The 25465-nt window shown below is 40.6% G+C and overlaps 1 protein-coding gene across 2 annotated transcripts in view; it reads right to left on the bottom strand.

Moving 5' to 3' along the window:
• Positions 1 to 25465, bottom strand: part of KCNH1 (potassium voltage-gated channel, subfamily H (eag-related), member 1) — a 676883-nt gene that overhangs the window by 541539 nt on the left and 109879 nt on the right. The window contains exon 6 of one of the 2 annotated variants that reach the window (XM_006834037.1): positions 11047 to 11439. In XM_006834037.1, coding sequence (XP_006834100.1) covers positions 11047 to 11439 — 393 coding nt within the window. Of the gene's footprint in view, positions 1 to 10965; positions 11440 to 25465 lie in introns of both variants that reach the window. The other variant, XM_006834036.1, reaches the window with a different exon arrangement.

Below are 25465 nucleotides of genomic sequence, written 5' to 3'. Positions count from 1 at the left end.
AATTTTAAAGGCTTCTCAGATTTATAAAGATTAAAAACCATTTTGTGAAATTGTTTTTAAAAGGTTCTATGAAATCCAATGCATGTCCATAAATAAAAAAGTTTTTTTGTTTGTTTTTTTAACACACACACTCAAAGCACTCACCTTTTTTTTTTAATGTTCTCCCAATTGCCCTTTTATTTTTTTTTCAAAAAGTTTTTATTGTGAATTGAGTGATAGTTTACATGTGAGAACATTGGTTTTATACTCATCGTTTCATTGCAATGATTACAATCTCCTCCATGCATCATCATTCAACAATATATGTTTCTATTCCCTCTTTCGTTGTTGTTGTTTTTGAGGGGGATGTACACAAAAACACTTAGGAATGTATCATCATGTAAACAACCAAAGGGCACATTCTGCAAGCCTGCCTCCTGGCTGCCAGCACACAGCCTTTCTCTTTCCATGAGTCTGGAGTCCTTATCTGCTCCCTCTCTCCATGTCTTCATCTCTGCCTCCATCTCTGGTGATTGCTTCTCTGGATAGTGTCCTGCATTCCCCTCATGCTCTTCTCCCTTGATGGTCCTAGGGTCCTATGAGCACTTGCCTCTTGAGAGTGCCTGAGGAAACACAGTGTGGACTCCAAGCAGCACCAAAGGCCGGATTGTGCAGTGGTGGGATTCTCCTGCCACATTCAAACGCTCAGGCACAGCCCAGATGAGGCAGAGAAATCAGTCCACTCAAAGTGCCCTTTGACCAGGCACAAGGACCAAGGGGTAGAGGATAAGAGAGTGTGAATGGTTTCAGTGGAGTGGTTCAGCTCCAAGTGCAGAACTGGGAGGGAAGAGGGAACTTACATCATTACCTAACTCCTTCTCACCCCTGATGCCTGGCCGCCCTTCACAAACAAAAATCAAATGATCTCAATAGTTTCTTCTGGTCCAGATAATAAAATTTACTCCCTAGTAAGCATCTTCATCCCCTCGACTCCCTACTTTAGACACAGTGAATGCCTTGGTTGCCCTGAAAAGCACACCCTTTGCTCATATTCTTTGCTCTTCCAGGAAGGTCCTCCTTACTCTTTGCTAGACTACCCCAAGTCATCACCTCCAGGAAGCTCTCTGGGATGGATTCCTTCACTAAGTGCTAAGTGCCCTTTGGTTTGCTCTAACACCCTGGAGCAGCACTGTCTGTTAGCTGTGACCCTCACCAGACTGGCAGCTCCTTGAGGCCAGGGACTCTCTTCACTGTATCCCATCACCTATCGACTAAATCAGTAAGATTTCTTTAAAGAAGGAGCAAGCAAGAAAGGAAGCCAAGAAAAAGTGGTGGAGAGTTCACAGAGAGCCTGGAAGGGAACAGACAGTGACTTTTGCTTCAAATTCTTATTAAGTTTTACATTTTTTTAGCTTCTAGAATATCAGTTTCACAGTAAATCACTGCTTCCTGAAGCCACTCGGGATCAACTTCCTGCTGTTAAAAGTCCCCAGCTCCCTCCACTCCCCACGCCTGTGCATACACCACAAGTACAATCCTGATCTCATTGTCTGTGTAAGATTCAACACCTATCATTTGATCTAGTGGCATGGAACCTCCACAACCCTTCACACACTGCAAGCATAAGAAAGAAGATTGAAATGTTGGAGAGAGAGAAAAAGTTATAGGCTGAATTCTCTTCCCAGAAGAAAGAGATGACAAGGATGCTCAAAGTCCTGCCCTCACGAGACTTTCCGTGGTGGCACTGAAAACACTGCTAAAATCAAACCTCTGGTGTGGTGCTGCAGGATAAAGTGCTGGACCACAAGGTTAGTTTGAACTGCAAGGTTGGTGGTTCAAATTCGCCAGCCGCTCCTTGGAAACCCTATACAGAGTTGCTACCAACTAGACGGCACTTAACAACAACAAAACGGGGTTGCTATGAGTTGGAATTACTGGCAGGCAGTGAGATTTGGTTTAGGTATTCAGTACTGAGGAATCTCTGGGTGGTACAAACATTTAACAAAAGATGGGGGTCTGAGTCCACCCAGAGGTGCTTCAAAAGAAAGTTCTAGGGATGTACTTTTGAAAAATCAACTGTTGAGAACACTCTGACACACATGAGTCACCAGGAGTCAGAAGTGACTTGAAGGCAACTGGAACTAGAATCTCTTAAAATTGTTATTACATGCCACTGGGATTGCCTGCCCTCTGCCATTGCAGGGACCTCAGGAAAGAAAAGAGCAGCTCTTGTCAATCTCAGAATTCTCAGCTGACAGCTTCCCACCAACGTCCCCTGGAAAGAGAAGTCACCTGTGTGAAGGTTGCACTGGCAGCCATCTGTCCTAAAAGAATCTACAGACAAAGACTGGCAACCATCAGTAACAGGGTGACCAACACCAATGATAAGAAAAGCCTGGAAGAGCTGGCACTGGTGAGCCCAAAAGAAGGGCTGAGTATCTATATGCCAATGAGAGAGAAGCAGGTGGGCAGCCAGACCCTGAATCACTCCCACGCTCACCCTTGCCCTAGGTAAGGGACCCTGGGTGTTAGGGAATGACTCCCTGTGAGAGGAGACCCCTGGGAGTGAAAGGCACATCGCAGTCATTCTGCCTCTAGATTCTCTAATGAAGCAGCATGATCTGTGGGGGAAAGCACAGGTCAATGAGTTCCAGTGTCGCTACCTCAAAACAACTGCCATTAGGCAGAGAGATAGTCGTTCCCTTTCATCTTACCAGCAACACAGGAACAATAATCACCTTGAGACATAGTTTAGAGGTGGGATGAACGCATCTCACAGGTGAGATGAATAAAGTTCAGGAAGATGAAATGACTGGTATAAAGTCACCCAGCTTCATGGCAGCATCACAACTAGTAACAACTCACCTTTCACCATTCAGTGCAGATTCTTCACTACTGCCCTGAATATAAGCAAGATCTGTGTGAAAGGACTGTGGGAAGTTAAAGCATTAAGATAAAGGGGAAGCTGCTGTCAGGGCTGCTGTCTTTTCATCAATAGGAAGAGCATCTCCTATGAGACTGGGTCCTTGGCAAATGTCAGTGGTATCACTGGCCATGGCTGGCATGCTGCTATCTGAGGTTACAAAGCCAGAGGCAGGTGGCTGCAGAAAGAAGAATAAACTCCTCCTTCAGGCGTCAGGAAAACAAACAGTTATGTCCGTGGAGATATCACAATGGCCTCCAATCTCTCTGCACTGACACACTCCAATAGCAATAAGCAATAGTCTGTCTTAGGAAAGTGAATGTTTGTGAATAATAGCTCCATCTTTAATCCATGAAGTACACTAGGCCAATAACCCACTAAATGTTTGAAAGAGACTCTCTTGGCTCTTGCTTTGGCATACCCATTCCAAGCCTTAATTCAGTCAGTTTCCAGACCTTTTATCCTCTAACCATTTAACTAATGTGCAAACATATCCCCAACAGCCTCCAAAACACATTATTACCAACAGACTGGAGAATGACGCAAATGTAGACCATCTACATAAGTGAAGCAAGTTGAGTCCAAATGGATTGTTTTTGTGGCTTAAATAATGGAGATGGGCTATATCCACAGGGCTGAATTCACAAGACATTGCCAATTTAACTCAGTTCTTTCTTGATCCAAGCCTTATTAAATTGTTAAGTGTAGTTGAGTCAATTCCAACTCACAGCAAACCTGTACAGAGTTTCCGAGGAACAGCTGATGAATCCAAACCGCCAACCTTGAGGTTCAAACTGACCTTGCAGTCCAGTGCTTATCCTACAGCAGCACAACAGGACTACTGATCCAGGCCTGCTGTTGTTGTTACATGCCATTGAGTTGATACCGACTTATAGTGACCCTATGCACAACAGAACAAAACATTGTCCAGTCCTGAGCCAACCTCACAATCATTACTATGTGTGAGCCCATCGCTGCTGCCACTCTGCCAATCCATCTTGTTGGGGGTCTTCCTCTTTTTCTCCAACTCTCCATTTTACCAAACATGATACCATTCTCCAGAAACTGATCTCTCCTGACAATGTTCGAAGTATGAGAGACGAAGTCTGACCATCCTGGCTTCCAGGGAGCATTCTCGCTGTACTTCTTCACACATAGATTGGTTTGTTCTTTTGGCAGTCTATGGCACTTTTAATGTTCTCCTCCAACACCATAACTCAATTTCATCAATTCTTCTACAGTCTTCATTATTCACTTTCCAGCTTTCTCATGCATATGAGGTTATTGAAAATATGACAGCTTGGGCCCGGTGTGCCTAAATCCTCAAACTGACATTTCTGCTCTTTAACATTTTAAAGAGGTCTTGTGCAGCAGATCTGCCTAATGCTATACGTCATTTGATTTCTTGACTGCTGCTTCCATGAATGTTGATGGTTGACTGAAGCAAACAGAAGTCTCTGACAACTTCAGTCTTCTCTCCATTTTTATGGTTGTTATTTATTGATCCAGTAGTGAGGATTTTTGTTTTCTTTACATTGAGGTTGAACACATAGAGAAGTCTGTGTTCTTTGATCTTCATCAATAAGTATTTTAAGTCCTCTTCGCTTTCAGTAAGCAAGGTTGTATCATCTGTATATTACAGGTGGTCAATAAGTCTTCCTCTAATCCTGACGCCACGTTTTTCTTCATATAATCCAGCTTCTCAGATTATTTGTTCAACATACAGATTGAATAAGTATGGTGAAAGAAAACAACCCTGGCACACATCTTTCCAAAGATGGAAAAGCTCCATATTATCAGCCAAAATAGAGGCATACTGTGGAACAAACCAAATCCAGGTCAACAGTATGGTTCAGATCTTCCAGTGCAAGAATCCTCTACCTCTTGCTCTGAAAAGGATCACATTAGAAGGTGCTGGATACTCAAAAACCCAAATTCATTGTCATCGAGTCGATTCTGACTGCTAACAACCCTATAGAGAGTTTCTCAGACTAGAAATCTTGGTGTGCAGCTGGTGAGTTTGAACTGCCGACCTTGTTGTTAGCAGTCCAGCGCTTCTCCTACAGGGCTACCAGAACTCCTGAATAGAGTGGAGAAAATGTGGAACAAAATTCAAAATCATAGAAAGACTAGGTTTATTTGGTGGATGGAGACTGGTGGAAGCCTGAGACACTGGGCCTTGATTACCCTTCAGCTCTGGAACTGAACTCACCTTTGTGGCTCAAATTTCAGCCAAATAATAGATAGGGATATAGGTATACACAGAGTCATGGTGTGGCACTGTAGGTTAATGTGTCACACTGCAATGCTGTTTGAACTGCAAGGTCGGTGGTTCAAACTCACCAGCTGCTCCTTGGAAACCCTATACAGGGTTGCTATGGGTCGGAATCGACTTGATGGCACTTAACAACAACACATAGTGCGGACAATAGCATCAATGAGGTGCACACAAAGTAGAATGGTCAACTCTTCAAGATCAAAGGACAGCATTTACCCAAGGACAAAGTTCAGAAGCATTGGAAAAGAAGAAGGAAGAGAAACAGGAAATAGAGGGAGGAAGCGAGATACTTGATGTTACATTGTGGGGATTGCAATCATTGAGATGAAACAAAGTGAACATAAAATTGATGGTATACTCTGTAAACCTTCAACCCAATTCACAACAAAGTGTTAGTAAAAAGAATCCTGCACCTCCAACATGAATACACACACAGATGGCAAAGCTACCACCAATCCCCTCTTCTTTGGTGGTCTTCAATAGCCCCCAGTTCATTACATAAGTAGGAGAACACCAGATGGAAGTCAGTTCCGTGAATTTTCTTTTTTTTTTTTTTTTTAAGTTTTTGTTGTGAATTGAGTAAAAGTTTACAGGGCAGATCATCAGTTTTATATTCAACAAATCATATGCTTTGTTTCATTACAATGATTATAATTCCCTCCATGTACCATCAGTTAACAGTATTTCTCTCTATTCATTTTAGCTCTTTGTTTTTTTTTAAAAAAAAAAAAAAACACTCAGGCATATATAATAATTTACACCACCAAAGGGCACATTCTGCAAATCTGCTTCCTGGCCACCAGCTCTCAGACCCTCACTTCCCAAGAATCTAGAGTCCTCAGCTGCTTTTTCTTTCCATGTCCCCATCTCTGAGTTCCGTGTATATTTTTTATGAGAAGTGAATAAAAGCTTTCTTATTTCTCCCCACATTCTCACAGAGAACCTAGTGTTCTTGAGCCATCAGAAGGAGCTACAACTTTAGATTACCAGTTCCACATGGGGTAAAAGAGACGGTGTGGTGGATGTGAGCCCTTTGAATTCTTCATCAGAATTCAAAGAATTCAGAATTCTGTGGAGATTTTGCCCCAGCTTAATCCAGGTTTTGGACTCCTGGTATGGCACTGTAGGGTAAGCACTAGACTGTGAACCACAAGGTCGGCACTTCAAACACACCAGCTGCTCCTTGGAAACCCTGTACAGGGCCCTAAGAGTTGGAAGCTACTCGACAGCGCTTAACAACAATCTAGGTTTTAGCTCTGAGAGCGTAGTGGTTTTGAATCGGGCTGTGAACCTCAAGGTCAGCAGTTCGAAACTACCAGCTGTTCGGCGGGAGAAAGATGAAGTTTTCTGCTCCCGTAAAGATTTACAGCCTCGCTATGGGTACAGGGTCGCTATGGGTCGGAACGACTCCACAGCACATAACAACAACAAGTGGCTAGGTGGTAGAAATCTCACCTTCCAATTAGGAGATCTGGATTCAATTCCCAGCCAATGTCTTTCATGCATAGCCACACCCATCTGCTGGCGGAAGTCTGCATGTTGCTGGAATGTTGAATAGATGTCAACAGAGCTTTCAGTCTAAAATGACTAAGAATAGCCTGCGGGATCTACTCCTAAAACTTAGCCTATGGAGTACAACAGTCATCCCCAGGCCAGGCAGCAGTTCATTCCATTGTGTATGGGGTCAACTCGAGGGCAGCTAACAACGATTCAGATTCTACAGGTAGGGGTGCCCTTCATAGCTTCCTGTACCTCCTTTAATCCCACCGGTCCTTTGTTCTCACAAATAATGGCGACTTTTTAACAGAAAGTCTGTGCCTGGGAAACTGTGCTGGGTCTGACCCTCGACAAGTACTTCTTCTGGTCAGCCTCTTAAACCACTATCTCATCCCTGAGTTGCCTTGGGGAAAATGCAGCTGCCCATCTCCATATACTTCCCCACCACACTCAGCAAAGCCAAGAGTGAGCCACTTTCACATCAGCTTTTTGACTCAACTATGTCCTGGTGTGGCACTGTAGGATAAGCACTGGACTGCTAACCATAACTGTTCAAATCCACCAGCAGCTCCTCAGAAACCCTCTACAGGGTTGCTACAAATCAGAACTGACTTGACAGCACTTAACAACATCAACATGTCCTTCAGCAAGTCTTTAATTCCTATTTCATCAAATTTGTCACTATTAAGAGTAGACTAGCATAAGACAAGAAAACTCATTATTACTGTGTGGTACGATTTGCTGAGTACTCTTCAGTGAGTTCTTTTCATTCTGAGATTTTTATTTGTGAATTAGGAACGTTGAACCAAATGACCTCTATGGGCTCTAACATCAGTGTATCTACTTATTATCTGCTAAGTGTGCCCTACTCCACCACACCTTCCTTTTACCTCTACTCCAGGCAGGACATCAGAATACTGGGTCTCTTGGTTTTAAGTCAGCTTCTGGATGTGACACTAATGCAAATGAGATATTAGAAGACTCACCAAACATTAGCCTTTGCAGCTGGTTGCTGTTGTTGGTGTTAAGTGCCATCGAGTTAGTTCTGACTCATAGTGACCCTGTATAGGGTTTCTGAGGAGTGGCTGATGAGTCTGAACTACCGACCTTGTGGTTCAACCCGACCTTGCTGTCTAGTGCTTTATACCACAGCACCACACCAGGAGTCCTATTTTGTTGTTGTTAAGTGCCGTCAAGTCATTTCTAACTCACAGCGACCCTGTATAGGGTTTCCAAGGAGTGGCTGTTGAGCTTGAATCGCTGCCCTTGTGGTTCAAACTGATTTAGCAGTCCAGCACATTAACCCACAGCACTACACCAGAGCGCCAGAGCTCCTTAGGGACCTCAAATTATTCACTGCCTAAATGGTGTACCTTCAGACAAGTAAGATAATATTTTCCCCAGATGTAAATAGGAAAACCGTGGACTAGAAATGCTAAATGCACAAGGGTTCTGACTGTCTTCATAATAAAAAGAAGCCTAGATGTCAAACCTTCCACTTCCTCACATTGTTCTATCTCCACATTACCACACTGCTAAGAAAGTGCATTATTTCGAGCGTCAGCCAAAGCTTTTAAAGGGATTTTTGTTGTTTTTTAAGTTGCCATCTGTTTCAATGAGTGTTGGTCCTATGTGTGTCAGAGTAGAATCGCTGAGTTTTTGCAAGTAGATTCTCGTGGCTTTCTTACAAGGAGTCTCTGGGTGGGCTAGAACCATCAATACTTCAGTTAGTAGCTGGGTGCATTAATCATTTATACTACCCATGGATTCCTTGTTGTTGTTATGTGCCGTCAAGTTGATTCTGACTCAGAATTCTGACTCAGAGCTACCTTGTATAGATAGGGATTCCAAGGAGCAGCTAGTGGGTTTGAACCACCTTTTGGTTCACAGTCCAGTGCTTATCCAAAATGGTCATATCAGGATTCCATGGACTCTTTAAAAGGTATTATTAAATCAAAAATCAAATCTTTATGAAAGCAAATTGTAATTAAAGCCCCTTAGTAGTTATTATTTATGATCAAAAGGTGATAGTAAAAGCTTAGAAACTCAATTTTTTACCAACTAGAAAACTAGCATCTAACTCCCACCTACAACCTAGTGTACGACTAGATTAAAAATCACTCAAAATTAGCAAAAACATTCCAGTCCCATATATACGGCACCTTAGGAGTAACTCCCCGTTCTGCTCAATGACAGGTAATCTTCACACATTGACACATGCTGACATTATTGTTGTTAAGTGCCCAAGTTAGTTTTGACTCATAACCACCCGAGGAGCGGCCAGTGGGTTTGAACAGCCAACCATGTGGTTAGCAGTCCAGTGCTTATCCTGAGTAGCTCACCAGGACTCATATATGTTTATACTGTTGTTGTTGTTAAGTGATGCTGAGTCAGTTCCGACCCATAGCAACCCTGTACAGGGTTTCCGAGGAGTGGTTGGTGAGCTTGATCTGCTGACCATGTGGTTCAAACTGATTTTGCAGTTCAGCAAATTAACCCACAACACCACACCAAGACATAGATCTACCGATTTTTAATAGATCTGTCCATTGTTAATAAGAATCTACAGAAGCTGAAGTGTTTCATTTATCTTCAAAATTTCTGTGTTATTGCTCTAACTATAAAGTGATTTATTTTAAAAATACAAGTGTCTTTTTAAAGTTAAATTCAATTTTCCCTATGTGTTTAAGAACCTCTTTCAGGTTGAGAAATACATTTAAATTTCCTAAGCCAAAATGACTATATTTTCCTCAATAACTAACATAACATTTTCTAGAAATGTGCTCACAGAGAAAACTATCATTTCCAACTTGTACTAAAATTCACATATATGAATTTTAACATTCACTTTAGGGATGATTCTGCTTTTGTATATGATCAATCTCAACTCATTTAATTCCCCTACAAAATCAACACAAGCCACCCAGAGAATTAGTGCCAAGGATTTTAAAGTGTACTGAAACATAGTACATAGTTTAAGTAGGGGTTGTTCCAAGTCTAGGGCATCTAAACATCCACGTCTCTCCTTCAGTTCTTCACTAAACACAGAAGTGGTAGGTAAATCAGTACTCTCAAAGGAAGGGGCTGATGTCCTCGCCCACTGATACTGATCAGAAAATAGCACAGCATCATTATGCCACCAATGAGACATGAAATCATTGCCAGGTCTTGTTTTCTTGGCAGGGAGCAGATTGTTCTTCCAACCACCTCAAGGCTGAGTCCACTAGCCCTTTAACCCTGAGAGTTATGTCTTGAATCAAGTCAGCCTCCACACAGGTTCCTGGATAACCCCCAAGATAATGGCCCAGCCATACTCTGATATCTTGGACCCCCAAATCTGAAGCAGTGAGACCTACTGCTGAAGGAGGCTGAAGATTTATTAGATGAACTGCCTTATCTTGATCTATCTGGGGTGTCAACTAGGAATAAGATAAAGGAAGAGCAATTCCCATAGATCACTTAACTAGATAAGAATCTGACAATTTCCTTTGCGATGACTTGACATCCTTGTGTTGTGAAAGACGAAAATTACTTTAACAATCCCAATGGCTCTATCCTGTTGCAACATGTCCTAGGCACCCATCCAAATAATGGCTGCTTGGACTTGTCAGGACTCCAGCACATGTCCTAATTCCAGGCATTTATCTTCCTTTTATTCCCTGCATTGCCCTCAGAATTGACAATTCAATGATAAATCACTAGTCCTTGTTACTACAAAAGGCACCTGACTACCTCAGCAAATCCAGACAAGGAAGACAATGGAAAACTGAAAGCCGCTGGTCATCTCAAAAATTCATTTCAACAACAACAACAAAAAACACACACTCATTTACAAAAAAGAAAAAAGCAAATTCAGGGATAAATGACATTCTTATTGCCAGGGATAAGGTAGCTATAGAACAGCCAAAGGGCAGCAACAGATGACTGAAATGACTCCATAATTAGAAAATCAATAATCGATATGCACCCATTCTTCAATTTTATTCTAAGTGAAAAATTCACCACTGCAGTGGCAGTGCATGCCCATTCCACACCCCACCACCCCGAGACAGTGGCTTATACCACACAGATCCCCGATTCACTTAACCCTTCCACATCTAGTCACTAACATGCATTGCCTCTGAAACTCCAGAGGTTCCAAAGGATAAGAAGAGCATGCTACTTCTCCTCTCCACATCAGGCATGCAAGTTATGACCCATTTAATCAGTCTTCTGTTGACCACCCATCCACATTTAGTAATTCAGCTTTAAAGACATAACAACAAGTTCTGAGATTTGAGGGATGTACCTGACTCTCTCTCCCCTCCAGTGGTGGTGGAATCTGATCAGCAAAACCAATCTTCCCTGGGTCACCCATAAAGGCACTAACCTCATCCACGTTCTCAAATGCGTTGATGACATCGTACGGCAAACAGGACAGAAGGTCAATCACAAACCACGTCTTCAAGTAGTTCATGCGGATGAGTTTGGGGTCAGAAATCACTTCCCCAGCTGGTCCAACAAACGTGGTATGAAAATTCAGCACAATGTCCACCAAGAAGATGACATCTACGATACTATCCACAACCAGCCAGGCCACATTGTTCTGTCTGGTTTTAAAGGAAACATTGTAAGGGACCAAGATGGCTGTGTAGAAGGTTAAGATCAAGATGATCCAATCCCACGTGGTCTTAAAAACACAGTAATGCAAGATGATGTGAGGAGGAGTCTTTGGTGCCTCTTGCTTGTATTGGGGAAGGATGTCAGAGCCCAGCTGCAAGACCTGTATGGAAACACATGGTAAAGATGAAAATAAGTTAGGATTTACTCACAAGCATCTGAGCAGTAGGTATCTGTCATTAGCAAAAACTTATGACATTCTGGATGGATCATGAAGTCTAAGAACAAGTACTAGAGTAGTATGGAAGAATGGAAGTGAATATTGTTAGTTGTCATCACTCTACTCATGACGACCTTATGTATCAAAACATTGCCTAGTCCTATACCATCTTCATGATCGTTGGCATATTTGAGTCCATCATTGTGATTATTTTACCAGTCCATCTCATTGAGGGTTTCCTTCACTGTTGCTAACCCTCTACCAAACAGGAGCTCCTTTTCTAGAGTCTAGTATATTCTGATTAAATGCCCAAAGCAAGAGATCCAGAGTCTCCTCATCCTTGCTTCTAAGGAGCATGTTGGTTGTAATACGAACATTTATATAATAGAACTATTCATAATGAATCAACAACAAATTATTATTGATTTACTGTGAGCCAAACACTGCATTAATGCTTCACATACATTCATTATCTCACTTAATTACAAACACAATCTTGCTTTATTAGCCAATTATTATACTATGTTACAAGTAAGAAACCGAGGCTCAAGAGAGTTAAGCAAGTTCACTTAACAAATACATATTGCTTTTGCCAGGAACTGTTCTAGGAACCGGGCATCCATACAGCAGTGAAGCAAACAGCTAAATTCCTGCTCTCATGGAACACAGTCTAGTACATAATCCACATAACCAAAAGAATTTCAAATAGTAGTTAGAGCTAAGTATGAGATATGATAGAAAGTGATTTGAGGAGTAGTAGAGTGGAAGTGTTGGGAATGACGCCTGAAAGATATGAAGGAATCAGTCATTCACAACTCTGTGAGTAAAGTATCCTTGGTAGTGTGCAGAACTGACAATGACCCTGAGGTAGAACCAACTTGATATTTTCAGGAAGAGGAAGAATACTAGTGAGGATAAAGCACAGTGAGGGTCCCACAGGAGAAAGCTAAGGCTGTCTGCTCCTTACTGTAAAGATTTACAGCCTCCGAAACACTATGCAGGGTCACTATGAGTCAGAACCAAATGGAAGGTGCTTAATAACAACAATATGAGAACATGTGTAAATGACTTCATGGTACACATAGACCATTCCAAGGAATCCACCAAAAATTGTTTTTTTAAAGTTCTAAACTAATTAAGTAAATTTACACAATACAAGATAAACATGAAAAATCATTGTATTTTTATATATCACAATGAACATAAAGGAGCTCTGGTAGCATAGTGGCTATGAGTCAGGCTGATAACCTCAAATTCAACAGTTGGAAACTACCAGCTGTTCCAGGGTAGAAAGATGAGGCTTTCTGATCCCCTATAGATTTTATAGCCTAGGAAACCCTATGCAGGGTTGCTATGAGTCAAAATCGACTTCACGGCACACTGCCACCAGCACAATGAACACAAAATTGTATAGTACAATTTGCAATATCTTTTAAACAAATTTAGGTATAAATCTAACAAACCATGTATAAGACTTACATGCTGTAAACAACCAAATGCTGATGGAAAAGATTAAAAAAAAAATCGTGATTTACCATGTTTATAAATTAGAAAATTCAACAACAAACTAGAGATGTAAATTCACTCTAAATTAATATATAGGTTTAGTGCAATAGCTATTAAAATCCTAGGAAAAGTTTTATAGATATGTACAATATTATTCTAAAATTTTATGCTGTTGTTAAGTGTTGTTAAGTCAGTTCTGACTCAAAATTACCCTGTATAGAGTTTCTGAGGAACGGCTGGTGGATTTGAACTGACAACCTTATGGTTCAACCCAACCTTGTGGTCCAGTGCTTATCCTACAGTGCTGTACCAGGACTCCAAATTTTATATAGTAAAAGCAAAACATAACTACTATAATAGCTAAGACCATGTTTTAAAACTTTTTGCTGTGAATTGAGTGAAGGTTTACAAAGCAGATCATCATTTTTACATTCAACATATCATATACTTTGCTTCATTACATGGTTGCAATCCCCTCCATGTATAGCCAGTTAACAGTATTTAACTGTATTCACTTATGAACTATCAACACTCACGGAAGCAGCAGTCAAGAAATCAAATGACATGTTGCATTAGGCAAATCTGCTGCACAAGACCTTTTTAAAGTATTGAAGAGCAAAGATGTCAGCTTGACTAAGGTACGCCTGACCCAATCCATGGTATTTTCAATCACCTCATATGCATGCGAAAGCTGGACAGTGAATAAGGAAGACCTTAGAAGAATTGATGCTTCTGAGTTATGATGTTGGAGGAGAATATTGAAAGTGCCATGGGCTGCCAAAAGAACCAATAGATCCGTTTTGGAAGAAGTGCAACCAGAGTGCTCCTTGGAGGCCAAGATGGCCAAACTTCATCTCTCATACTTCAGACATATTGTCAGGAGGGACCAGTCACTGGAAAAGGATATCATGTTTGGTAAGGTGGAGAGTCAGAGAAAAAGAGGAAGACCCCCAATGAAATGGACTGTGCAAATGGCAGAATCGATGGACTCAGGCATGGCAACAGTAGTGAGGTTGGCCCAGGATTGGGCAGTGTTTCGTTCTGCTGTGCATTAGGTCGCTATGGGTCAGTACCAACACGATGGCACCTAACAACAACAACAACTTTCACTATTACGTTCCTCCCTGTGACTCCTGCTACCTTCATCTTTCCTCTGCTAACCTCCCTTTTGTTGTATATTGCCTGTCCTGTCACCCATGTTAACTTTCTAATCTGTGAATAATTCACTCCAACTACCAGCTGTTCCGCGGGAGAAAGATGAGGCGTTCTGCTCCCGTAAAGATTTCCAGCCTCGGAAACCCTGTACAGGGTCGCTATGAGTCGGAACCGACTCCACGGCACTTAACAACAACAACAACAACCCCCATAACCAACATAGAATGCTTCTTTTATCAGGAATACTTTCTCTTAACTTTTTACAACCCAGGTCTCATACAATATTTGTCCTTTTGTGATTGACTCATTTCACTCAGCATAATGTCCTCCAAGTGTTTTGCAGATTCCTTATTCTTTAAGGTTGAATAGTATTCCATTGTGTGTATGTACCAAAATTTGTTTAACCATTCCTCTATTAATGGGCATTTAGGCTGTCTCCATCTTCTTGTGATTGTGTATTTATATCTATTCATGTTCTGGCTCATATTTCTTGTGGTTAGATACCAGTAGAGAGATTGCCAGGTCATACAGTATTTCTAGTTCCAACTTTTTGAGGAAGCACCACACCATTTTCCATAGTGGTCGTACCATTTTACAGTCCCACCAGCAGTGTAGGATAGGCCTATTCATGCTAAAACAATTTTTAATAAGAGGAATAAATTGGGGGAAAAAAATCAGTCTAGCCAATTTCAAGACAGTGTATAGCTACAGTAATTAAGCTTTTTATTAGTATATAGGTTTAAGACAACTGTACTAAACATATACATCATTGTAATAGTATAGAGAACCCAGAAATAGACCTACAAAAGAATGCTTACATTATTTTTACAATGGTGCAGAAGCAATCCAGTGGAGGAAAGATAGCCTTTTCAACAAATAGTGCTAGAAAAAGTGGACACTTACAGGCAAAAACAAAACTAAACCAAAACACCCACTCAACCTAAATCTCACACCATATGCAAAATTAATTTTAAAAATTAACCATAGATATAAATGTAAGAAGTAAAACTTTTCAAGAGAAAGTATGGGAAAAAACTCTTCAAGCTCTAGGGCTAAGCAATATACTCTTAGACTTGACACCAAAAACACATTACACAAAGGAAACGTGGAAAACTTTTGCTCTGAGAAAAGCTCTGTTAATAAGATGAAAGAGAAGCTATGACTGGAAGAAAATATTCTCAAATTAAAAGTATATATCTGACAAAGGACTAATATCTAGAATATATAAACAACACTCAAAACTCAACAGTTTAAAAAATAATAATCCATGGGACATTTTGATCAGATATTCTATAGAAGAATTCTGATCAAAAGGGCATGGGTATAACAGAATTTCAAATTCTCATAAAGCCCAGACTTCTGGATGAACCCTTGAAAATATTTCCATGAAATCATTTTTAAACTTTGATTCTTAAACCAAACCTATCCCTTGAAGTCTTCTTGAAACCAAATAATATTTTAGCTTAATTAGTAAAGAAAATCTGCCTTGAACATTGTGTTCTTTTAGAGAATAATCTATATGGAATGAAATTGACAACAGCCAATTGTAAGGTTTGATAGGAAGCTTAGGGGGCAGTGAGTTGATGTTATTAGTGGGAAAGAAACAATTCCAAAAAGGAATGTGAGGACAGTTGCACAATCAGTGTCACTGGATTGTCCATACAGAAACGACTGAATCGGTGTATGTTCTGATGTGTATATTTTCAATGACACATCAATATATATTTTTAATTGTGCAAATGCATGAAGAGACATTTCACCCAAGAATATATACAATTGACAAGCACATGAAAAGATGTTCAACAGCATTAATCTTTAGGGAAGTGCACACTGCAGTAAGGTGTCATTACACACTGAACAGAATAGCTAAAATAAAAATAACGGATAACTGTAAATGCTGGCGAGGAGATGGATAAATTTTATCGCTTTTATACACCTAGTATAAATCTAAAATGGTACAGCCACCTGAAAAAAAGTTTGGCAGTTTCTTAAACAATTGAACGTTCAACTACCATATGTCACGGCAATTGCATTCTTGGACATTTATCCAAGAAAAACAAAAACTTATGTTCATACAAAAACCTGTACAAGAGTATTTATAGCAACTTTATCATAATAACCCCAAACTAGAAACAACCCAGACGTCGTTCAATGGATGAATGGTTAAACAAACTGTAGAACACCCACACCACAGGATACGACTCAGCAACCAACAGGTACAAATGTTGGTACACACAATAAGCTGAACCAATCACCTCACAGTTTTGGGGAGGGAGAGGAACAATCCCATAAGGCTACATATCTTAACCATTTGCATAACATTCGTGAAATGACAAAATTCTAGAAATGGAAAACAGATTGGTGGTTGCCAGGGCTTGAGCATGGGTGAGACGTGGGTACGGATATAAAAAGGCACTTTTGATGATGAAAAAGTTACCTATCTTGACTGCATCACCTGGTTGGATTGTACTATAGTTTTGCAGAGTCTTACCATTATAAGAAATTATGGAGGGTACATAGGGTCACTCTATATTGTTTCTTATAACTGTACGTGAGTCTAAAATTATCTCAAAATGTTTAATTTAAAAAAATATCAACTGACTGTAGATGATTTATGAGCATCTCAGAGAATGTGATCCTGGACATTCCTCTAATGGAAAGACAGCGGGTAATGGTGGATATAGGTTATTAAGGATTTAGTCTATTGTTTGCAAGCTACAGTCTGGGCATTTTGTAACAAAAGGAGGGGAGTGGTTGATCTTGCAGTCCAGGAGCAGAGGTCCCTGGGACCATCAAGGGAGAAGTGCGGAGTGTGGGACCCTATCCAGAGAAGCAGTGACGCCAGAGATGGAGGCAGAGATGGTAACATAAAGAGATGGAGCGGCTGGGGACTCTAGACTCAAGGAGGGAGAGGGGCTGTGTGCTGGTGGCTGGGAGGCAGGTGTGCAGGGTATACCCTTTAGTTGTTTGAATGTTGAATGGTTATATATTCCTGAGTGCCTCAGTGTACATAAAAAAAAAACAAACAGAGGGATTGGAAGCAAATGCTGTTGAATGATGATGCATGGAGGGGATTATACTCCTTGCAATGAAACGAAATACAATAGGATGAATGTAACATCAGTTCTCCCCTGTAAACTATCACTCATTCACAATAAAAACTGAAAAAGAAAAAAAGAAAAAAAAAAAAGATACAGTCTGGGAGATAAAATGATTCAGCAAAGACTCAAAAATAAAATCAACAAATAAGCAGTGGCCTGTTGACTGCAAATCCAAGTCTCCTGGGTTCCAGGGTTCTTGGTGATAAATCCTCAGGAAGAAATTCCTCTCAGAGAAAAATGACCATTACAGTGACAGTTTGCTAAAATCTCTAATTTTTCTAAGTGGGTTTTCCCATTCTGATACTTTGCCTGAGTCCATGGTATCTTCACCTATCACCCAAATGCTGACTACATACTCTACTGCCGCTATTTCTACAATGCATGCTCAAAGGGACTGAGTGAATCACTGGGCTAGGGAGGGGGAGCTACTGAAGGCCTGTGTTCAGTTTCTCTCTTTCCAACTCTAGCATGGGACCTTTTACACTTGAACTATAGGGCATCTGCATTTATTTGATTGGGATAAATGCGACACATTTTCTTTCCAAGTCTTTATGCTAAATGCTACAGATGATTCACATAAGGCCAAATTTGTATAGTCTACAAATTAAAAAAAAAAAAAAAAAAAAGCAGTTAGTGGGTTTGAATGATTGACTTTGTGGTTAGCAATCCAGTGCTTATCCTACAGCACCACAATGGCTCCTCAGTCATGTATAAGAAAGTTTCAAAAGGCAGAGAACTGGCAGCAACTTCAGAATACACTTGCTAAGAATGGGCTTGTTGTTGTAGTTAAGTGCCATCAAATCAGTTCTGACTCATAAACCCTGCATAGGGTCTCCGAGGAGTGGCTGGTGAATTTGAACTGCTTACATCTGCCAATTTGCCCATCAGTCTGGGAGCTCCCCAAAGGCAGGCACCACATCTCCTCATGCAATGGCAGTCCATACCCACTCTAACACTCCCCTACAATAATCAAGTCCAGTCTGTGCCCACAGGAAGTGCTCACTATTGGTCATTATTGATGGGGCTACAGAATGTTCATCTTTAAGACTGATTGGAGAAGGAAACTAGAATTAGAGTTTTTCCCTACATGAAGAACAGCAAAGTCAGTCTGACTAATCTCTCATTCCTCTAGCAATGTTACACAAAGCCCTCTATCATATTTTTTAATCTTTTAATCATACTTGGGCAGGGGGTAGTCCTACAGATGAGAAAATGATGACTTAGAGAGGTGAGTGACTCACCCCAAGTCAGACAAGGGGTGAGTAAGCAGAAAATCTGAGAATAGAAGCCAGTCTTCCAGCTCCAAGCCCTGGGTCATTTCACTATTCCATTTGTACAGCTTGGCTAGCTGTTCATCATATATTGGTATATTTCATCACATCTCACTTCAATCTCATGAGATGAAAAGGCTGGTAATCTACTTCATTTAGAGACTGAGAAAATAGATGGTTGATTCAGAGTTATATTACATCTGACAAAACAAAACCTTAAACTCATGTCTAGTTCTCTAGTCCAAAGTTGTTTTTTCCCCTATTATCTACTGATGCCTGGTAAACTACAGCTTTTGTCTAGGGCCTCTGAATGATGGCAATATGACATCCTGTCATCTTAGGAAACCAGCTTCTGGTGGAAGGCACCATCTCCAACTATGGATCTGCTCCAAGGTTTCCAAATTAATCCCGAACCAGTCACATTTGGTGAAAGCCTGTCTCTCCTTAGAGTAACTTCTCCAATCCCCAAACCACACCTAGTGAGATTAAGAAGTAGGACCAACTGTATTTACCCCAAAGCTCTTCAGTGTTAAGTGAATATTACCATGCAAAGCAATTTTTGCTGAAAATGGTTAGAGATCATAATATCAGGGAAGAGACAGTCTCTTCAATAAATGGTGCCGGCAAAACTAGAAATCCATTTGCAGAAAAATGAAGCAAGACCCATATTTCACATCATATATAAAAACAAACTCAATGTAGATTAAAGACATAAATGTAAAACCTAGAACTATAAAGATCATTAATGAAAAAATAGGGATAAACAGGGGCTCTAATACAGGGCATAAACACACTGACAAACATAACTGAAAACAAAAGCTAGAAGAGAAAATAGATGAGGTGCTATGTGGTTGTTAGGTGTGTTGAGTCAATTCTGACTCAAATCAACCCTATGCACAACAGAAGGAAATACTTCCCGGTCCTGAGCAATCCTCACAAGTGTTATGCTTGAGCCTATTGCTGCTATCACTGTGCCAATCCATCTGGCTGGGGGTCCTCCACCTTTCTGAGGACCCTCCACTTTACCAACGATGATGTCTTCCCAAGGACTGATCCCTCCTGATAACATGTTCAAAGAGTGAGAGATAAAGTCTCAGCATCCTGGCTTCTAAGTAATCATCTGGCTGTACTTCTTCCAGAATAGACCTGTTTATTCTTCTGGTAGTCTTGGTACCTTCAATATTCATCTCCAACACCGGAAATACATCAATTCTGCTACAGTCTTCCTTATTCATTGTTCAACTTTCACGTGCATATGAGGTTCCTAAAAATACCATCGATTGGACCAGGCACATCTTAGTTCTCACTAATTTTTTTGCTCTTGAACACTTTAAAGAAGTCTTGTGCAGCAGATTTGCTTAATACAATAGGTCATTTCATATCTTGGTTGTTTCATATATGATGACTGGAACCTCCTAATACTTACGTGCATCAAAAAATTTTGCCAAAGAATTAAAAGAGAGTCCACAGACTGGGGGAAAAAATATTTGTAATGACATATTAGACAAGGAATTGATATATAAAATTTATAGAAAACTACAACACCTCTATAAGAAAAAGACAAACAACCCAATTTAAAAATGGGCAGAAGACATGAACAGACACTTCACCAAAGAAAACATTCAGGCAGCCAACAAGCATATGGAGAAATGTTCTGTAATCATTTGGCCATTAGAGAGGTGCAAATAAAAACAACAATGAGATATCATCTCACACAAGCATTAATAGCAAAGTTCAAAAACAGAAAACAACAAATGTTGACAAGGGTGTAGAGAGACTGGGACTCTCCTACACTGCTAGTGGGACTGTAAAATGGTGCAACCACTGTGGGAAAAGGTATGGTACTTCCTCAAAAACTTGGAAATAGAAATATGGTTGTTATTGTTACGTGCCATCGAGTCGGTACCGACTCATAGTGACCTTATGCACAGCAGAATGAAACACAGCCCAATCCTGGGTCAACCTCACTATTGTTACCACGCCTGAGTCCATCAATGCTGTCACTTGACCAATCCACCTTGTTGGGGGTCTTCCTCATTTTCTCTGACCCTTAACCTTACCAAACATGATATCCTTCTCCAATGACTGGTCCCTCCTGACAATATGTCCAAAGTGTGAGAGATGAAGTTTGGTCATCCTGGCCTCCAAGGAGCACTCTGGACGCACTTCTTCCAAAACAAATCTATTGGTCTTTTGGCAGCCCATGGCACTTTGAATATTCTCCTCCAACACCATAACTCAAAAGCATCCATTCTTCCACTGTCTTCCTTATTCACTGTCCAGCTTTCTCATGCATATGCGGTGATTGTAAAATACCATGGCTTGGGTCAGGCGCACTTTAGCCCTCAAGCTGACATCTTTGGTCTTCAACACTTTAAAAAGGTCTTGTGCAGCAGATCTACCTAATGCAATATGTCGTTTGATTTCTTTACTGCTGCTCCTGTGAGTGTTGGTAGTTGATCCAAGAAGAATGAAGTCCTTGACAACTTCAATCTTTTCTCCATTGATAAGAATGTTGTTTACTGCTCCAGTGGTGAGGATTTTTGTTTTCTTTACATTGAGATGTAATTCATACTGAAGGCTGTGCTCTTAGATCTTCACTAGTAAGTGTTTTAAGTCCTCTTCACTTTCAGCAAGCAAGCTTGTATCATCTGCAAATCGCAGTTTGTTAATGAGTCTTCCTCCAATTCTGATGCCACGTGTTTCTTCATAGAAGCCAGCTTCTCGGACTATTTGCTCAGCATACAGGTTGAATAAGTATGGTGAAAGAATATAACCTTGTCACACACCTTTCTTAATTTGAAACTATTCAGTGTTCCCATGTTCTGTTCGAACAACTGGCTCTTGGTCCAGGTGCAGATTCCTCATTAGCACAATTAAGTGTTCCAGAACACTCATACTTCACAATGTTATCCATAGCTTGTTATGATCCACACAATCGAAAAGACTTTGCATAGTCAATAAAGCACAGGTAAACATGGCAATGAACTATGGTATGAACCATCAATGCTTCTACTAGGTATTTATCCAGAAGAAATAAGAACCATGACATAGTAAATATATGCACGCAGATGTTCATCACAGCACTATTCACTGTTGCAAAAAGATAGAGACAGTCTAAATGCCCATCAATGGAAGAATGGACAAACAAATTTTGGTACATACACACAATTGAATACTATTGAAGAATAATGTTGAAGAATAACAATGAATCTGCAAAACACCTCATAACATGGATAAACCTGGAGGACATCACGCTGAGTGAAAAGGACAAGTATTGTATGAGACCAAACCACTATTGTAAAAACTCAAAAAAAATTTTTTTCATATTGAAATATTCTTTGATGGTTGCCAAGGGTGGGAGAGAAGGGAGAGTAATTCACTTCACTGTTCAGAGAATAGAAACATGCTAGCTCAGGTTATAGGGAGGGCGATACATAAGAAGAGGGAGGTTGGCAGAAGAATGATAAGGACAGGTGAAAACGCAGGGAGGTAGACAAGGGTTAAGGGGATAGAGGTAAATAGATTTATGTACACAACCCAGTAACAACAGTATTCTGAGGGTAGATACACAAACAGATACACAGGCTTAATTGGTATGAGAGGAAGAGTGGGAATATACCCACAAATATATAAGGATTTGAAAGAGGATATTTGTCCATAGGTATTTACTTTTGCTGTAAACACACCTATGACTGTGGTGGAGCATTTTGTTGTTGCTGTTGTTAAGCATCACTGAGTTAATTCCAACTCATAGCAACCCTGTGTAGGGTTTCCGAGGAGCAGCTAGTAAGTTTGAACAAAATGTTGCGGTCCAACTTCTTAGATATTATCAAACATCTTGAGACAATGAGTTCCTGGGCCTGAGGGCTGAGGACCATAGTCTCAGGGGAAACCATGGTCAATTAGCATACCATAGTTCACAAAGAATGCTCTACATCCTACTTTGGTGAGTAGCATCTGGGATCTTGGAAGCTCACGAGCAGCCGTTTAAGGTGCAACTATTGGTCTCTCCATGTGTGGAAGAAAGAAGAGTGATGAAGATTGAAGATGCTTGGAATCAACTAGTCCAATAGACTAACGGAGCAGTTGAACATCAGTCACCACTGAGACCAGAAGAACGAGATGGTGCCTAGCTACCACTACCATCTTCTCTGGAAGGAACCACAATAGAAGGTCCTGGATAGAGTGGCAAAAAATATGGAATAAATCTCAAAATTACTTTTAAAAACAAGACTAGCCTTATGGGTCAGAAAGAGACTGTGGCCCTCAGCCATCCTTTAGGTCTATGTTGTTAAGAGCCATTCAGTCGATTCTGACCTATAGTGACCATGTATAGGGTTTCAGAGGAGCAGCTTGTGAGCTTGAACTGCTGACCTTGCAGTTCAAATGGCTTTGCAGTCTAGCGCATTAATCCACAGCACCACACCAATTTTCAGTCAAGCAGTAGATAGGTATATTGGGAGATAACAAATTATTGTTGATATGCTCACCATGGAATGAATGGTCAATCATTCAAGATCAAAAGGGCAATATTTACCTATGGACAAAGTTGATACGGGATGGGAAGGAGGGTGTAATGGAAATAGGAACTACAAGGAGGAAGTAGGATAACTTTCTGCACTGGAAGGGATTGTAATCAGTGGTATGAATTGTTGGATATAAAACTGATTATCTACACTCAACTCACAATAAAAAGTTTTTAAAAGAGAGATAGTATAATATCTTACTCCAAGTTCTTAAATCTTGTTCTCTGCTATGTTTCACTCTTACTTTATGTCTTTGGCTTATGAATCACTGAAATAATAGAACCACAGAGTGGTCCCTGCATCTCCCAATGGTCCTATATCTACAAATTGACCTCCATCTCTATCCATCTGCCTTCTTCCTATTTCAATAAGCAAATGCCTTCCTCCTATCAAAGGCAAATTCTTTGCATGTGCCCTAAGCCTGATCCTTCCCCTACTTCCTCAAGTACTTTAAATGCCTCTCCCCTAATTATCCCTCTGTTTTTACCGTATCAACCCCTCACTGGACATGGAAGAAACATACCAGCATTTTTAGGTATCAATCAACTGCCCCCTCTTGCTACAGCTTTTATTGTTTTTCTTTATAAGCAAACAGTTTAAACGAATTTATACACAATGTCTCCATTTTCTCTCCTGGAGTCTCCTGGATAAGCACTGGACTGCTAACCACAAGGCTGGTGGTTCAAACTCACCAGCTGCTCCTTGGAAACCCAACACAGAGTTGCTATAAGTCAAGACTGACTTAATGGTGCTTAACAACAACAACAATCACCTTCAACACACCCCAATCTCACTACTGCCTCCACTCCCCAATGAAATAGTTGTTTTCAAGGCCATCAATAATCTCAATATTGAAAAATTCAGTGGATTCTTCCACCCTTATCTACCTCGTCCACTCAGAAGCATTTGACATGTTTTTTATTTCTTCCTTCTTGAAGCACTTTCTTAATGCCATGCTCTTCTGGCATGGTATCATAACGGTACACCACTCAGATCTCCCTTCAAGGGAGCCTGATGCAGGAGGAGAGATGACTATCAACCTCCAACTGTCACCTCTTCACATATGTTGTACATGGCACTGAGGTCCTCTTTCCCCTGCGATGCTATCAGTGAAGAAGCCTGGTGGTGTAGTGGGTTAAGCATTGGGCTTCTATTGAAGATGTTTGGAATCAACTAGTCCACTAGACCAATGGAGCAGGTGAATCTTAATCACCACTAAGACCAGAACTAGATGGTGCCCAGCTACCACTATCAGCCTCTCTGAACGGAATCACAATAGAAAGGGCCAGTGAGAGTGGCAGAAAATGTGGAATAAAACTAAAAATTATTTTTAAAAAGACCAAGTTTACTGGTCAGAAAGAGACAGGAGAAACCTGAGACTATGGCCTCTGATCATCCTTCAGGTCTGGAGTGGCTTAATTTTCAGTCAAGCAGCCCACAGGCATACAGGAAGACAACAACATTAATAAGGTACACGCACCGTGGAATGGCCAGTTATTCAAGATTGAAGGGGTTGACAATTCAAACCCACCAAGCTGGAGTACCTTATAACTCCTTTTTTTTAAAAAATCAGCTTTTTAAAAAAAAAAAAAAAAAAAGCAAGAAACCCTAAACAACAAATTGGAAGAGGCAGCAGATAATAGCATTAAAATTGTGAGACAAGAAATGACAGACAAGTAGTAAGTAAGTCCTGGTATGGCACTGTAGGATAAGCACTGGGCCACAAAGTCGGTTTGAATTGCAAGGCTGGCTATTCAAACTCACCAGGTGCTCCTCAGAAACTCTATCTATACAGAGTCACCATGAGTTGGAACCGACTCAACAGCACTTACAAAAAAAAAAAAAAAAGTCAGAAATGACGGCACTAACAACAGCATATTTCAAATTCTTGTCATACAGCAATTATGTCCTGATGTGGCACTGTAGGATAAGCACTGGACTGCTAACCACAGGTCGGAGGTTCAAACCCTCCAGGCATTCCTTGAAAACCCTATACGGGGTCATTGTAACTCTGAACTGACTCAACAGTCCTTAACAACAACATAACACTATGTATTAGATCATGTCACTTTCCTGATCAAAACTCTCCAGCTCTTTACACTGAGCTTCAAATAAGAGCTATATTCTTGCTGTGACCTACTAGCCCTTTCCCTTCATCCTCTGACTGACCATACTCTCCAAAGTAGCTTTCTTTCAATTCTGCAAAAACACCAAAATTGTTAGCTCAGACAGTTCTGCCCACACCCTCTACATGGACAGTTTCTTCTCAACCTTCGGATCTCAGTAGAAATGCCATCTCCCTGACCACCCAGTCAGAGCTAAATTCTCCACAAGCCAAATTCTCGATCATATCACCAGGTTTGTTCCTTTTATAGCAATCACCAGGAATTATACTTTGATATACAAG

The sequence above is a fragment of the Chrysochloris asiatica genome, unplaced genomic scaffold (assembly GCF_000296735.1).
Source record: "Chrysochloris asiatica unplaced genomic scaffold, ChrAsi1.0 scaffold00009, whole genome shotgun sequence".
NCBI lineage: Eukaryota > Metazoa > Chordata > Mammalia > Afrosoricida > Chrysochloridae > Chrysochloris > Chrysochloris asiatica.
The sequence above is the reverse complement of the archived record's forward strand: the minus strand, read 5'-3'. Positions and strand labels throughout refer to the sequence as shown.